The 14952-nt window shown below is 46.7% G+C and overlaps 1 protein-coding gene across 1 annotated transcript; it reads left to right on the top strand.

Moving 5' to 3' along the window:
* The first annotated feature begins 14016 nt into the window (after nucleotides 1-14016).
* Nucleotides 14017-14952, top strand: LOC144275002 (olfactory receptor 10C1-like). Its single transcript, XM_077834082.1, is given in 3 exon segments — nucleotides 14017-14097; nucleotides 14099-14786; nucleotides 14789-14952. Coding segments are annotated over 3 exon segments (933 nt in total).

Genomic DNA, 14952 nt, shown 5'->3' with positions numbered 1-14952 from the left:
GCCCACCAACCTTCTTCTAGTTTGTCCTAGATTTCATACCAGAATAACTTTGTCTATTAGGGGTGTGATTTTTTTTTTAACCAATATAATTACAGTGGCACAAGCCCTTATACCTGGCAGTTACAGCAATGCAAAGATTCCTTATACCAGGAGAGCTCTGGCTACAATTCACCAAAATATCATTATCCAAATTCAGCAGGTAAACTACAGTTCAAATTGATTCTGACTGTAATGATGCCAGTACGGACTCCTCTTACCTGTTTAAATCTTTGCACATCCGCAAATGTTATAAGCGCACGTGACCAAAGACTGAGCGAGAAGAAAGGGCTACACAGCATCTGAGTATCAAACAGCAAAGCAGCTGCGCTCGTCACCATTTCGTCTTTATTTTTTAAAGTGAGATTTCTGATTTCTCAGACAATCTAGACCAGGGTTTCTCAACCTGTGGGCCGAGACCAGAAATTGTCACCAGAATGTTTCAAAAGTGGCATGGCAGCTCCTGTCCCACAGGGCTGGCTGGGCTCATCCCCCTGCTCCAGGCACTGCAAGCTCTGGGACAGAGGTGGTGCCAGCCCATTGGGGGCCCTAAGCAGGAATATTTGGGGGGACCCCCCCACAGCACACATACTAATAACTAATAGGGGGCCCCCTTGAGCTGCTCAGGGCCCTAAGCGATTGCTTAGTCTGCTAATGCCTAGTATCAGCTCTGCTCTGGGGTCCCAGCACCACTCAGGTTTGGCCCAGCCATCATGATGGCGGGAGTCCGGGTAGGCCAAATCCGAGTGAGTGGCACTGCACCCCCATGAGCCAGGTCACACCTCCACACACACAAATTTGGTCCAGTCGGGGGGGCAAACCTGAGCGGCGCTGCAACCCCGGAGGTGGCAATGCCCAGAGCGGAGAGCCCAGCCCAGCCCAGCCAGCCCTGCAGCACAGGAGCTGCCAGTTTGGGCCCTGCCCAGTTCTCACCCCAACTCCCCTGGGGGGCAGGACCCAGCCAAAACCACCCCAGGGCCTCCCCCGCAGCCTGTTTACTGGGTCGCGACAGGCCATAAACATTTACAAATGGGTCCGGAGCCCAAAAAGGTTGAGAACCACTGATCTGCACGCTTACTGACCATTTTTCTCAGGGTTTCCTTCATCTTTGTTTCTCAGGCTGTACATGAAGGGATTGGCCATGGGAGTCTGAATTGGGTAGCAGACAGAGAACACTTTGCTCAGGTCTCTCAGTGTGTTGGGTTTTGGAAGCTGATACAGTGATTATGGTCTCACGATGAGGTGAGCGGAGCAGGTAGAGCAGCCTTTTGCCTCCCAGTGGTGGAAGGGATTCTCAGGATGGTGGAGATGATTCACACGTAGGATGCCAGGGTTAATGCAAATGGGGGCAGAGTGAGTAAAGCAGCCAGGATGGTGGTTACAAGCTCTAGCTGGTAGGTGTCACTGCAGCAGAGATTTATTATTTTTGTAGATTCACAGGAAAAAAATGTTGTTGTTTTTTATTGGGGCCACAAAGATAATTGTGATGTGAAGGACATTGGTGTGGTGCCAGCCAGAAGCCCACTTATCCAAGACCCACTTGCTAGCTGTTGGCATAAACTGCCATTGTTACGGGCTGCATAGTGCACTGGTTTGCATATTGCTAAATACCGATCATAAGACATAGCAGCTAAGAGAACATTCTGTAGCCCCAAAGAAACTAACAAAATAAAATTGTCATACAGCCTCTGACAGAAATGGTTCTGTCCCCAGTCAGGAGACTGGCCAGCATCCTTGGCAGGAGGGCAGAAGTGTAGCAGGTCTCCAAGCAGGACAAGTTCCCCAGGAAGAAGTACATGGGGCTGTGTGAAGATGCTGATCAGCCACAGCTAGCGTAACAATGAGGATGTTCCCAGCCACAGTCACTATGTAGATTGCTAGAAATAGCAGGAAGAGAAGGATCTGCAGCTCTGGGAGATTCCTGAGTCCCAGGAGGATGAATCCTGTGGTGGATGTTTGATTTTCCCCTTCTGTGTCAGCCATGGTCTGTATCTGGGGGAGATAAAACAAACTCTCCAAGGTAATGAGAATACAGCATTTGTTAAACTTTAATAACTATGAATTTAAAAGAATTTATATTCAAATGCCCCCATCGCCTTCTGGCTACCAGCCCAGACACTGGCTCGAGAACACAAACTGGGGCAGTGGCTTTCATCCAGTGGAGATTGATGCTGAACTACCAGGCTGCAGAATCGTTCTAAGGCCACGTCTACACTGGAATTGTTCCGCTGTAGCTGTGCTGCTGTTGTGTAGACACTTACTACAGCAGCGGAAGGGGTTCTTCGGTCCCCCCCCCCGCCACTGTTACTCACACCTTCTTGTCAACTGTTTGAAATTGGCCACCCTGATTACCCCTACAAAAGTGATTTTTCCTCCTGCTGATAATAGCCCACTTTAATTGAATTGTCCCATTAGAATTTGTAAGGCAACCCCCATCTTTTTATGTACTCTGTATATATTTCTTCCTACTGTATTTTCCACTCCACGCATCTGATGAAGTGGGTTTTAGCCCACAAAAGTTTATGTCCAAATAAATGTGTTAGTCTCTAAGGTGCCACAAGAACTCCTCATTGTTTTTTCTCTTCCTCCTGCTTCTCATCATCTGCATTGTGACCGTGGCTGGGAACGTCCTCATCGTTGTGCTAGTTGTGGCTGATCAGCAGCTTCACGCCCCCATGTACTTCTTCCTGGCAAATTGTCCTGCTTGGAGACCTGCTACACCCTGGGCAGGAGGGTTGAGATGCTGGCCAGTCTCCTGACTGGGGACAGGACCATTTCTGTTAGCGGCTGCCTCACACAATATTATTTCTTTGGTTTCCTGGCAGTTGCAGAGTGTTCTCTCCTGGCAGTGATATCCTACGATTGGTATTTAGCGATATGCAAACCACAGCATTATGAAGCCCTTATGAATGGCAGATCCTGCCTCCAGCTAGCAGTTGGCACTTGGATAAGTCATTCTCTGGCTGCTGACATTAACTTTATGTGGCCCTAATGAAATTGACCATTTCTTCTGTGACTTCATCCCAGTAATAAAACTCTCCTGCAGTGACACACGTATGATGGAGCTTGTCACTACCATGCTGGCTGCTATATGCACTCTCTCGCCATTTCTATGAAGGCTGGCAACACACATCTGTATCCTCACCACCATCCTGCAAATGCCTTCCACCACTGAGTGGCAAAAGGCCTTTTCTACCTGCTCCTCTCACCTTATCGTGGTGTCAATTTTCTATGGGACCATAATGATTGTCTACATGCTACCAAAAACTGATACACTGAGAGACCTGAACAAAGTGTTCTCCGTTTTCTACACAGTCCTGACTCCCATGGTCAACCCCCTCATATACAACCTGGGGAACAGAGAGGTCAAAGAGATCCTGGGAAAGGCTGTCACTAAATTCTCTGCTGTCAAAAGGGTTCAGATTGTCCTACCGTAGTTTGTTCAGTGCCTGTGAAAGGGAAATAAGCTGGTTTGCTGTAATGAGTCTGAGTCACTTCTCTCACTGGCCATCTGGCTTTTTAGGTGAGGTCAGCGGCTGCTATAGCTTGCACTCAATGTTGGGACAGATACTTCCGCTGTTTTGGCTTAGGGATGCAGGTCTTTGTGGTTTGATTAGTCTGATATTTATCACTGCTGTGGTGGGTTGCTCTAAAACACCTCATCAATGAGGCACCAAGGCCGAGAGATGCCATTCTCTGTGTCTCCATTACGATAGTCTGTAATTACGTGAGCACACGCTGTGTTTTGTACCAGGCCCCTTTACCGTGGATTGCACCAGATACTAAATATTTCTTTTCGTCTAACTCCTTCAATGTGCAATGGTAATGTAAGATGTGAATCAGGTCTCAGGGCCCCATAACTCTGTAAGAACAGGAGCCCTGAGGTGGGACAGTGAAGAAAGGTCAGTACTGTGATAGTGGCACAGAGACACCGGACTTCTATTCCCTGTTTTGTTTCTGGCCGACTTCACCTCTCTGGATCTGTTTCCTCATTTGTACAATGGCGTTTCTTGGGACCCCTGTGTGAATGGCTGCTTTGATCCCTTATTGCTTGGGGTACCCTTGTTTTGCAGATTTCCAAATACCAGCACTCTGAAGTCTGATTTCTCAATTATAGAAAGCAGAGAAAGCATATAGTGTCCACTCCTACAGGGTGCTGGGCATTTCCTGTGAAATGCTGAGTGCCCAGTGGAACAGGTGCTGGACTCTCCATGGAGATGCTCGGAGGGCTCAAGGGTTGGAGTGTGCCTATCGCTAACCAGTAGATTGACAGCAGGGCCTGCATAGGCCTAGAAGGAGTGCTTATATTAACCATGGCCGGCGGAGTTGGGAAGCTGACCCCCAATAGACACAGACGAGACTTCCTCTCTAGGCAGGTGGTAATGGGGGTGCTGCACTGCCCTGGGTACCCCCGGGAAGCATCACTGCTATTGAGGGTTAACTTAGGAACTCCAGGTCAGTGCAGCAGTAAAGCAGGCCCAAGAGAGTGAAATATGCATGGGCAGCAAGACGAAGGGTCTGTTGACAGCCAGACGTTTGTGAGCAATCTGCTGTCCCAGGAAGCAATGGCTGAAGGTGACACACGACGGTCGTTGAACCGAAGTTACACCCACACACTGAGTTTGAGCCCTGTTGTCCTTGGCAGTTCTCGGAGAATGGGCCCTGGGCAAGGTCCCTGCATTCTGAAGGGTTCCTTCAGGAAGTTCTGCCCTGAAACCAAAATTTCTGGTTTTACAGCATTATTTCAAAGAGCTCTAGAATCCACATACAGGCTCTGATTTTACTTTAGCAGCATTGTCAAGTATGTTAGCCTTGATTAAACAGATGGAAATTGAATAACTTTATTAACCAGTTAGTAATTCAACCATGCTGAGCAATGGAACCAAGTGTAAACTGACAAACCAGTTGCAGGGTCATTTGGTGAAGGGGTTTCTGACGTACCCTGCCTCTAAGGTGAGCTGCTCTTTGCATTTCCAGATCCTTATTTTGGGTGCAGAGCTAGGAAATATGGGAGGGCGAAGAATGAGGGAGACTATGTGGTGGGAGGGGGAATAGGAGAGGGGTTTGGGGCTGCGGCAAGGGGAGGGGGAATGAGGGAGATAATGTTGTGCCAATAGTCTAAAAAGGCAAGCAGGGTGATTGAATAACTATAGGCCGGTTGTCCTGACATCAATCCCGGGCAAAACACTAGAAAAGTTGTTACAGGGTTCAGCTGCTAAAGAATGAAAGGATAGGAACATACTTAATGCCAGTCAGCCTGGTTTTATGGAAAACAGATCCTGTCAAACTAAGCTGATTTCATTCCTTGAGATTACAAGTCTGGTTGGTAAAGGTAACTGCATAGACGTGATCAACTTAGACTTGTGCAAGGCGTTTGATTTTAGTACCGAGTGACATTCTGATTAAACCAAAAAGGACGCTAGTCAGTATCGGTGAAGAATATCTGCTGAGAATGGCAGAACAAGAACCAATGGCTGGAAGTTGAAGCCAGAGAAATTCAAAGTAGAAATAAGGCCCACATGTTTTTAACAATGGGGGGTAATTTACCATTAGAACAAAATCCCCAAGACAGTGTGGGATTCTCCATCTCTTGATGTCTTCAGACCCAGCCTGGCTGCCATTCTGAAAGCTGTATTAGCCAGACATGAGTGATTGGGTTCAAAACACAGGTAACCGGGTGAAATGTAAGGGCTATGCAGGAGTCAGACTGGAGGACCTGATGGTCTCTTCTGTCCTTAAACTCTGTGAATTGCTGATAATTGGGGATGGGTGGTAGGGGAGAGGATTGAGGGTGGGAAGAGTGTTCCGGGGGGTGGGGCGTGTCAGGCCAGGGGGAGGGGAGAAACACTGGAAGGGGATCATGGGTATGGATGGAAGGGGGAGTGGGGGCTAAGGAGGTGGGGATTGTCAGCTCCACATTCCCCTCTCGTTTGAAGACACCACCCCTTTCCCTTCCCTTCCCCTACTCCTGTCTAGCCTGGGTGGTAGTCGGGGCGGGGGGGAGGAGAGCTGCCTCTTATTCACAGCCCCATTGCTCAGGGCAATGGCTGGGAGACAGAGAGGGACACACCTCAGACAAAGGCGGGAAGGGGGTGTCAGCAGCCCCAGCCCCAGTCAGGATCTGGGGGACCCTGCTCCTCTGGGGGGTTTTCTGCCCTCCCCCCCCCCATGCATGAGCCTGGTCCGCACACTTTCACTGACACCACCGACAGGACTCGGTGCTGAAATGCGGTGTCCTTGATCTCTTAAAGTGCAGCTGCACCTATCCTTCTATCACAGCGACAGCTCTGATCAAACTGTTCCAGCTAATCCCCTACCATAAACAGAGGTGGATCAGATTGCGAGTTTAGTAGGTTAAAAAAAAAATCTGTAGGGTTATTATTTAAATTAGAAATGGAGAGAAAGCTGGCAGGGAGAGAAGTCAATCAATGCATGTTAGAAAGGGTGAAGATAGCTGATAAGTGGCTGAGCTGCTAACAAAATATATAGTCTATATTGCACTATATGACTGGAGAGGAGCAAATAGAGACAGCTGCTTGGGAATTTTCCATCAACATGTTTTTTGACAGAAAATGCAGTTTTGTCAGAATCAATTTTTCACAGGAGTTTCAGCCAAACATTTTCAATTTTTTTCCTGATGGAAAATTGGAATGAAATATTTTGTCCTGGATCAGGATGATTTGAAATGAAAATATCAGCTTGTCAAATCCAGTCAAAATATTCAATTTCAGGGCAGTTGGATGCACCCAACTGAACAGCCATGATACTTCGTGGGAGCTGTGGGCTGGACTACATCTCCCTTGATGCACTGAGGACTCCCTTCTGCTTGAACCATTCAAAAATTCATAGATTTGAAGGCCAGAAGGGACCACTAATCCTCTAGTCTGACCTCCTGTATAACACAGGCCATAAAACTTCCCTGAAATAATTCCTATTTGAATTAGAGCAGATCTTTTTTAATAAAAATATCAATCTTGATTTAAAAACGTCAGTGATGGAGAATCCACCACGACGCTTGATTACTTGTTCCAATGGTTAATTACCCTCACTGTTAAAAATGTATGCATTATTTCCAGTCTGAATTTCTTCAGCTTCAATTTTCAGCCATTTGATCTTGTTATACCTTTCTTTGCTAGGTTGAAGAGTCCATTATCAAATATTTGTTCCCAATGTAGGTACTCATAGACTGTAATCAAGTCACCCATTAACCTTCGTTGTTAAGCTAAATAGATTGGGCTCTTTGAATCTATCACTATAAGACGTGCTTTCTAATCCTTTGGTCATTCTTGTGTCTCTTCTCTGAGCCCTCTCCAATTTATCAACATCCTTCATGAATTGTGGTCACCAGAACTGGACACAGGATTCCAGCAGCTGATGCACCAGTTCCAAATATAGAGGTAAAATAACCTCTCTACGCCTAGTCGATATTCCCCTGTTTATGCCTCCATTGCAGTCCATCAGATGAGATGTAATCCAGCCAGGGAGTCCAGCTCAGAGAGGAAAACAGGACCATGAAGCACCCACACTGCAACACCCATGGATCGCTGAAGCAGCTCAGGGGGAGAGAGTTTAACGTCTAACCTACCCCAAATGAAATGTTTCAGTTTGGTTAAAAACAAAAACCAAAATGTATCAATCTGAGAATTTTCATCATTAGGGGAATTCTCTGATGGACTTTTGATTTCCCTATTCTGCATCTGCCATGGCTTGTATCGAGTGGAACCAAACAAACTCTGCCGTGTAATGAGCAGAACACAGAATTAAATGTTAATACATTGGCACCACTTAATTCTAGACTTGTTCTAAAACCTGCCTCCTCCTTTTGGCCAGCAGTGTAAGGACTAGCTGGAGAATCCAGACCAGGGCTTCAAACTGGATTTGATATTTTGGAAAGTGGATTAGATTCTACTTCAGGTAAAATGATAATCATAGAACCATGCACTCCAGCCTAAACCCTAAGAAATATTGAAATCCTAGGCATGAAATAAAACCAGTATAAACCTCTCTTCTCCGCCATCTTTTCATGCACAGTTTGGGACATTGCAATCCTAATCCGCATCCCCATCCTCCGCCACCCTAGATTGCCCTGCAAGTTAAGCATGTGCTCAAGTATTGTGGGGAATTGGGGTCTAAATTGCTAGCAGTCTCCTGGGGGCAGCTACCATTTTGTGCTCACTTCTAAAACAAAATTACTGAGGCGATACACACACTGTGCTCTCTGTCATGGATACTTTATTTTTATTCCTTCTGTTGCTGTTTGCCTTTAATATAAAATAAAAAAAGTCATTGAGGCTGAGATTTTCAAAGCTGTCTAAGGAATTCAGTCATCCAATTCACAATAAAACTAGTGGGAACGGTGTGTTCAAATCCCCTAGACAGCTTTAAAAGGCTCAGCTGGAAAGTATATGCTTACTCTTTGTGTATGGGAAACAAAAGAAGTCAAAGTCTTAGACAGAACTTCAAGATCACAGGTCAAGGCAGGGGAATTAGGGGCAGGATTGCTGCTGTGGTTGGTGAGCTTTGGGAAATGTTTTTAATTATGATTTTAGTTTTGTCTTTTATATATCTTTACAACAGACAGTAGCTTCATGGAGCAGTGGAACATGTTCTGCTTTGTGGACAAGTAGTTGATAAATTGAAGAGGTTCAGAGAAGAGCCACAAGAATGATTAAAGGATTAGAAAACCTGCCTTATAGTGATAGACTCAAGGAGCTCAATCGATTTATCTTAACAAAGAGAAGGTGAAGGGGTGACTTCCATACAGTCTGAGTACCTATATGGGAACCAATATTTAATAATGGGCTCTTCAATCTGGCAGAGAAAGGTACAACATGGTCCAATGGCTGGAAGTTGAAGCTAGACAAATTCAGACTGGAAATAAGGCATACATTTGTAACAGTGAGGGTGATTACCCATAGAACAATTTACCAAGGGTCATGGTGGATTCTCCCTCACTGACAATTTATAAATCAAGATTCAATATTTTTCTAAAAGTTCTGCTGTAGGAATTATTTTGGGGGAAGTTCTCTGGCTTGTGTTATACAGGAGGTCAGACTAGATGATCACCATGGTCCCTTCCGACCTTGGAATCTATGAAACCTGAGAGGTGGCAGATCTCTGTTCAAATCCTTTCTCCCCCTGAGCCAGAAGGGGGACTTGAACCAGTCTTATCCTACACCCCAACTACATAGCCTAACCACTGGGTTAAAAGTTATGAGGGAGGTCCTCCTCTTGCCCCAATTCCAGCCATCCTTGCTTTGCATAAGATCGCCTAAAAGGGCCCAATCTGGTAGGTGAGCTCTGACCATGTTTACCAAATTGGGCCCCATAGACAAATGAGGCAGAGGACTGGTTATCTCCTCCCAGCTCGTACATCGCTCTGGGGCTCAGGTGTCTGGTTGGCGTTGGGCTGCGGAGCACATGCCCAGAGGCACCTTGGGAACTTTTACTGCAAAAAAGCAGGAGCCCAGACAGCGTCTGACAGCAGCTCAGCAGCAGTTTTGTGAATCCCAGAGGGGGCCTGACTCTGGGATCTTCAGGGGCCTAAAGTGGTAGTTAGGTACCCAAGTTCCTTTGTGGATCTGGGCCTTTTGGATTTTGGCCCTTCCCTGTTTAGGCGATTTTGAAATTCCACATGGGACCTCTCTGCATCTTTAGGCTCTGAAATACCTTTGAAAAGCTGCCCCCTGTCTCTGGGTGTGTCTGCTCCCTGTTTGCAATATGGGGATCACAGCGCTGCCTACATCACAGGGGAGTTGTGAGGCTAAAGAAATTGTGTGAGGCGCTTACTCCAATGTAGGCCATAGAAGTACCTCAGAGAGAGCGAAATAATGAGGTTCCTCATGGGTAATAAGTTCAAAATCAGCGATTTAAGGACTTTAGTCCCATTTTCAAAAAGTTTTGGGGATTCCTGTCTTCCAAAGCAGACACTTCTGTCTTCCATTGGAAACCCAGTTTTTTAGTGAAAAAAGTTTTGATGGAAAATTTTCCACCATCCCTTGTTCAAAACAGCTGTCCCTGGAAACTTTGACCCTGACTATCAAGCTGTATATTCTCCACCCCAAAGAGAGAAGAAAAAGTCTTTGTCTCATCTATGAGTCCCTTACATTGCAAGGATTCAATGCATCAGGGAACCTGTCTCAATGGAGGCATAAAAGAACTTAAATACTCAGACTCCTCAAGGTGTGGCTTCTTCAGAGTTGCTCAACACGCTGCTCGCAAGCTTTAAAGCACATGATTATATTAGATTAAAATATTTTTTTTAAAGTCAATGTTTTTTCTACACGTTATTGCTTTTTAACCAAGCACATCGGTGCATATCTTTAGCTTGGTCCTTTTTCTCCACTGCTTTGTACCTTTGTGTAGTCATTTCTATGTGAGCAATGTGAGTGGTGACTGGGTATGGAAACACTCCTGCTAGTACAAGTGGGTAATTCTGATATGGAGTCATTTTGCACTCACCTTGCATCGGTATAAATGACTACACATGGTACAAGGGAGCAGGGAGTCAGCCGCTGGTGTGTTGTTCCTCTCCCCTTACCATTTTGCTATACTAAGGAATAATTTATAATTTATAGCTGGAATTTCCAGTGGAACCTAAGGGAGTTACCCACCCAACTCCCCTGAACTTCGAGTTCTGTGCCTGAAAAAAATGTAATCAGGATCTTGGCTGCTAAGTACAGTCTTACTGGGTCTCTAGGAAAGTGATTCATAGATACTAAGGTCAGAAGGGACCATTATGATCATCTAGTCCGACCTCCTGCACAAGGCAGGCCACAGAATCTCACCCCCCACTCCTGCGAAAAACCTCTCACCTGTGTCTGCGCTATTGAAGTCCTCAAATCATAGATGGATGGATGGATGGATGCAGTGTTTGTCGAAGCCATGTCAGTCCCAGGATATGAGAGAGTCAAGGCGGGTGAGGTAATATTTTTTATTGGACCAACTTCTGTGGCAAGAGAGACAAGCTTCTGAGCGTCCACGGAGCTGCTCTTGATGGCTGGGAAATGAACGGAGGCTGGGTCTGCGCTACGGACCTCACAGCGGCGCAGCCGTGCCGCTAAAGCTGTGCCGCAGCAAGGTCTCCCGCCCAGCCGCTCTTCTGCCGGCAAAATCAAACCACCCGAACAAGCGGCGGCCGCTTCGGCGGCAGGAGAGTGTCTCCCGCCGACATAGCGCTGTTCACACGGGCGCTCCGTAAAACTTTTGTCCGTCAGGCCTGGATATTGTTTTCACACCCCGACCGACAAAAGTGCTAATGTAGACAAAGCCAGAGAGTGTCACAGATAAATACAAAGGGGAACAGATTGTTCGGCATAAGCAGTTAACACACATTTCAAGGGACCATTCAAAGTGAAGTGGCTCGTTACTACCCCTCCAGTCACAGGGAGGAAAGGAATGGGGTGGAAAAAAGCAGCTGGGGGGGTGGTGGTTAGTGGGGGTCACAGATTGTTGTAATAAGCCATAAATCTAGTGTCTCTGTTCAGTCCATGATTTTTAGTGTCTAGTAAAGTTATGAATTTAAGCTCCCAGGATTGTCTTTTGAAAGTGTTGTGCAGGTTTCCTTTGAGGATGAGGACTGATAGCTTAGACACAGAGTGATCACTTTGTGAAAAGTGTTCTCCCACAGGGGATGGGGTGGTTTTGTCTTTGATCATTTTTGTCTTGACTTCATTAAATCACTAAATGCTCCATAGCGATCACTGTGCTCTCAGATGAGCTCTCACAGGAAAATGGTAGCAGGTGCGGCTGGAGCTCAGGATATGAAGTCTAGTGAGGTGGGTGGGCTAAGTCTGCTGACCCGGGCTGGGAGACTCACTCCTGCTTGCTCCAAAATGCTGTGTAGACACATCCAATGTGGTCTGGCTGGTATCAGAGCCAGGGATATCAACCTCTGTAACCTGACCTGGGGAACAGGAAATAAAGCCTAGTCTACTTGGTGAGACAGAGCAATCCTCTCCTCGTTTTACAGAGCAGGGAGATTCAGGCTGACGTTCTCAAAACGGGCCACGTGCTTTAGATGCCTCCTGTTTTGGATGTCCAAGTTGTGACACATTGAGCCTGGCTTTCCAACTGAAGTCACTGGGAGCTGTGGGATCTTAGTGCCACTGCACATAAAGTACGAGATGTCCTACACTGGGCATCCACAAATGAAAACACCACTGAAAATTTGTTGTATCAGAGATTATGTATATATGCATATAAATTTCTTATACGATTCACCAATGTCACAGTGCGGGACTCACCCTGTGTCATTTCCTGCTGGTTGTCCTTGGGAATTAGCTCTTCCAGCCTCCGGAGCGCCCTCTGCAGGCCAGGGTCCTGCTTGCCGCTGGCCCCCGTGTCCCTCCCGGACCACGGTGCCCCTTTACCCGGGGTGCTGCCCCCTGCAGTACCCTGCAGATTTGGGTCTCCCCTCCCCAGGGAACCCCCACCCTCTATCCCCACCTCACCTCCCCAGCTCCTCTGGCCTTTCCCCAGCCCTGCTCCACCTCAGGTACTGTGGTATGCTCCCCAGCAGCCAGGCCCGTCTCTCTCTACAGCTAGAGGAGACTCTCTGCTCCTGGCCTACTGCCCTCTTATAAGGGCCAGCTGAGCCCTGATTGGGGTGTGGCCACAGCTGAGCCTGCTTCCCCCAATCAGCCTGGGAACTGCTTGCTCCCAGCCACAGTCCTGGGCTGTTTTAAGCCCTTTAAGGCTGGAGCAGGTGACCACCCCGCTACAACCCAACTTAACCAGTTAATGAACCAACCTGATAGCTTTCTTTGACAGGGTAACAAGCCTTGTGGATAGGGGGGAAGCGATAGCTGTGGTATATCTTGGATTTTGTAAGGCTTTTGATACTGTCTCACGTGACCTTCTCATAAACAAACTAGGGAAATACAATCTAGATGGAGCTACTATAAGGTGGGTGCATAACTAGTTGAAAGACCATTCCCAGAGAGTAGTTATCCGTGGTTCACAGTCATGCTGGAGGTGCATAATGAGTGGGGTCCCACAGGGATTGGTTCTGGGTTGGGTTCTGTTCAATATCTTCATCAGTGATTTAGATAACGGTATAGAGAGTACTCTTATAAAGTTTGCGGACCACACCAAGATGAGAGTGGTTGCAAGTGCTTTGGAGGATAGGATTAAAATTCAAAATGATCTGGACAAACTGGAGAAATGATCTGAAGTAAATAGAATGAAATTCAATAATGACAAATGCAAAGTACTCCACTTAGGAAGGAACAATCAGTTGCACACATACAAAATGGGAAATGACTGCCTAGGAAGGAGCACTACGGAAAGGGATCTGGGGGCTCATAGTGGATCACAAACTAGATATGAGTCAACAGTGTAACACTGTTCCAAAAAAAAGCAAACCTCATTCTAGGATGTCTTAGCAGAAGTGTTGTAAGCAAGACATGAGAAGTAATTCTTCCACTCTACTCCCAACTGATCAGACCTCAACTGGAGTATTCTGTTCAGTTCTGGGCGCCACATTTCAGGAAAGAAGTGGACAAATTGGAGAAAGTCCAGCGAAGAGCAAGAAAAATGATCAACGGTCTAGAAAACATGACCTATGAGGGAAGATTAAAAAAAATTGGGTTTGTTTAGTCTGGAGAAGAGAAGACTGATAGGGGACATAAAAGGTTGTTAAAAGGAGGAGGGAGGAAAACTGTTCTCCTTAACCTCTGAGGATAGGACAAGAAGCAATGAGCTTAAATTGCAGCAAGGGTGGTTTAGGCTGGACATTAGGAAAAACTTCCTAACTGTCAGGGTGCTTAAGCATGGAATAAATTGCCTAGGGAGTTATGGAATCTCCATCATTGGAGATTTTTAAGAGCAGGTTAGACAAACACCTGTCAGGGATGGTCTAGATAATATTTAGTCCTGCCATGAGTGCAGGGGACTGGACTAGATGACCTCTCGAGGTCCCTTCCAGTCCTATGCCTCTGTGATTTTATTATCTCCACAGATAGAAAACAACTGTAGGACATGGCTAGCAGGAACCACACAGTTGTGATACAGTTCTTCTTTGTGGCTTTTTCCAACATCCTGGAGCTCCAAGTTTCACTTTTTTTTTCTGGTGCTGCTGTTGTACCTCATCACCATGGTGGGCAACATCCTCCTCATTATGATCACGGTGGTGGACCCTGCCCTTCAGTCCCCCATGTATTTCTTCCTTTGGAATTTGTCCTTTCTGGAAATGGGTTATACTTCGTCCACTACCCCCAAGATGCTGGTGAACTTATTCTCCGAGGACAAGAGTATTTCCTTCCTGGGCTGTGCCACACAGATGTATTTCTTCTCCTTCCTGGGGATCACTGAGTGTTGCCTGCTGGCTGCCATGGCATATGACTGTTACACGGCCATATGTCACCCACTGCGCTACACGACCATGATGATCAGAGGTGTGTGTCTCCAGCTCTCAAGTGTGTCCTGGCTCATCAGGGTGCTGGTGGGAGTCGGGCAGACAACTTTCATATTCCCTCTGCCCTACTGTGGACCTATTAGCATCAACCACTTCTTCTGCAACCTGCCCCCGCTGCTGAAGTTGGCCTGCACGGATACCTACAGGAATGAAATAGCTGTTTACACCATCTCTGCCACCTTCATCATGGTCCCCTTCCTGCTCATCCTTGTATCCTACATCCGTATCCTCCACGCTATCCTCACTATTCCGTCAGTCGCGGGCAGGAGCAAAACTTTCTCCACCTGCTCCTCCCACCTCATCGTGGTGACCTTGTTTTTTGGGTCTGGCATCGTGAATATCTGAAGCCCAAATCCAGCTACTCACTCGGCAGCGACAAACTGCTTTCCCTGTTCTACTCAGTGGTGTCTCCAATGCTGAACCCTTTGATCTACAGCCTGAGGAACAAGGAGGTAAAGGAAGCCCTGAGAAGGGTGATGGCCAGAAAAATATTTATTTGA

Source organism: Eretmochelys imbricata, chromosome 14, assembly GCF_965152235.1.
Source record: "Eretmochelys imbricata isolate rEreImb1 chromosome 14, rEreImb1.hap1, whole genome shotgun sequence".
Classification (NCBI taxonomy): Eukaryota; Metazoa; Chordata; order Testudines; family Cheloniidae; genus Eretmochelys; species Eretmochelys imbricata.
Note: the sequence above shows the minus strand (reverse complement) of the source record. Positions and strands in the feature narration are given on the sequence as shown.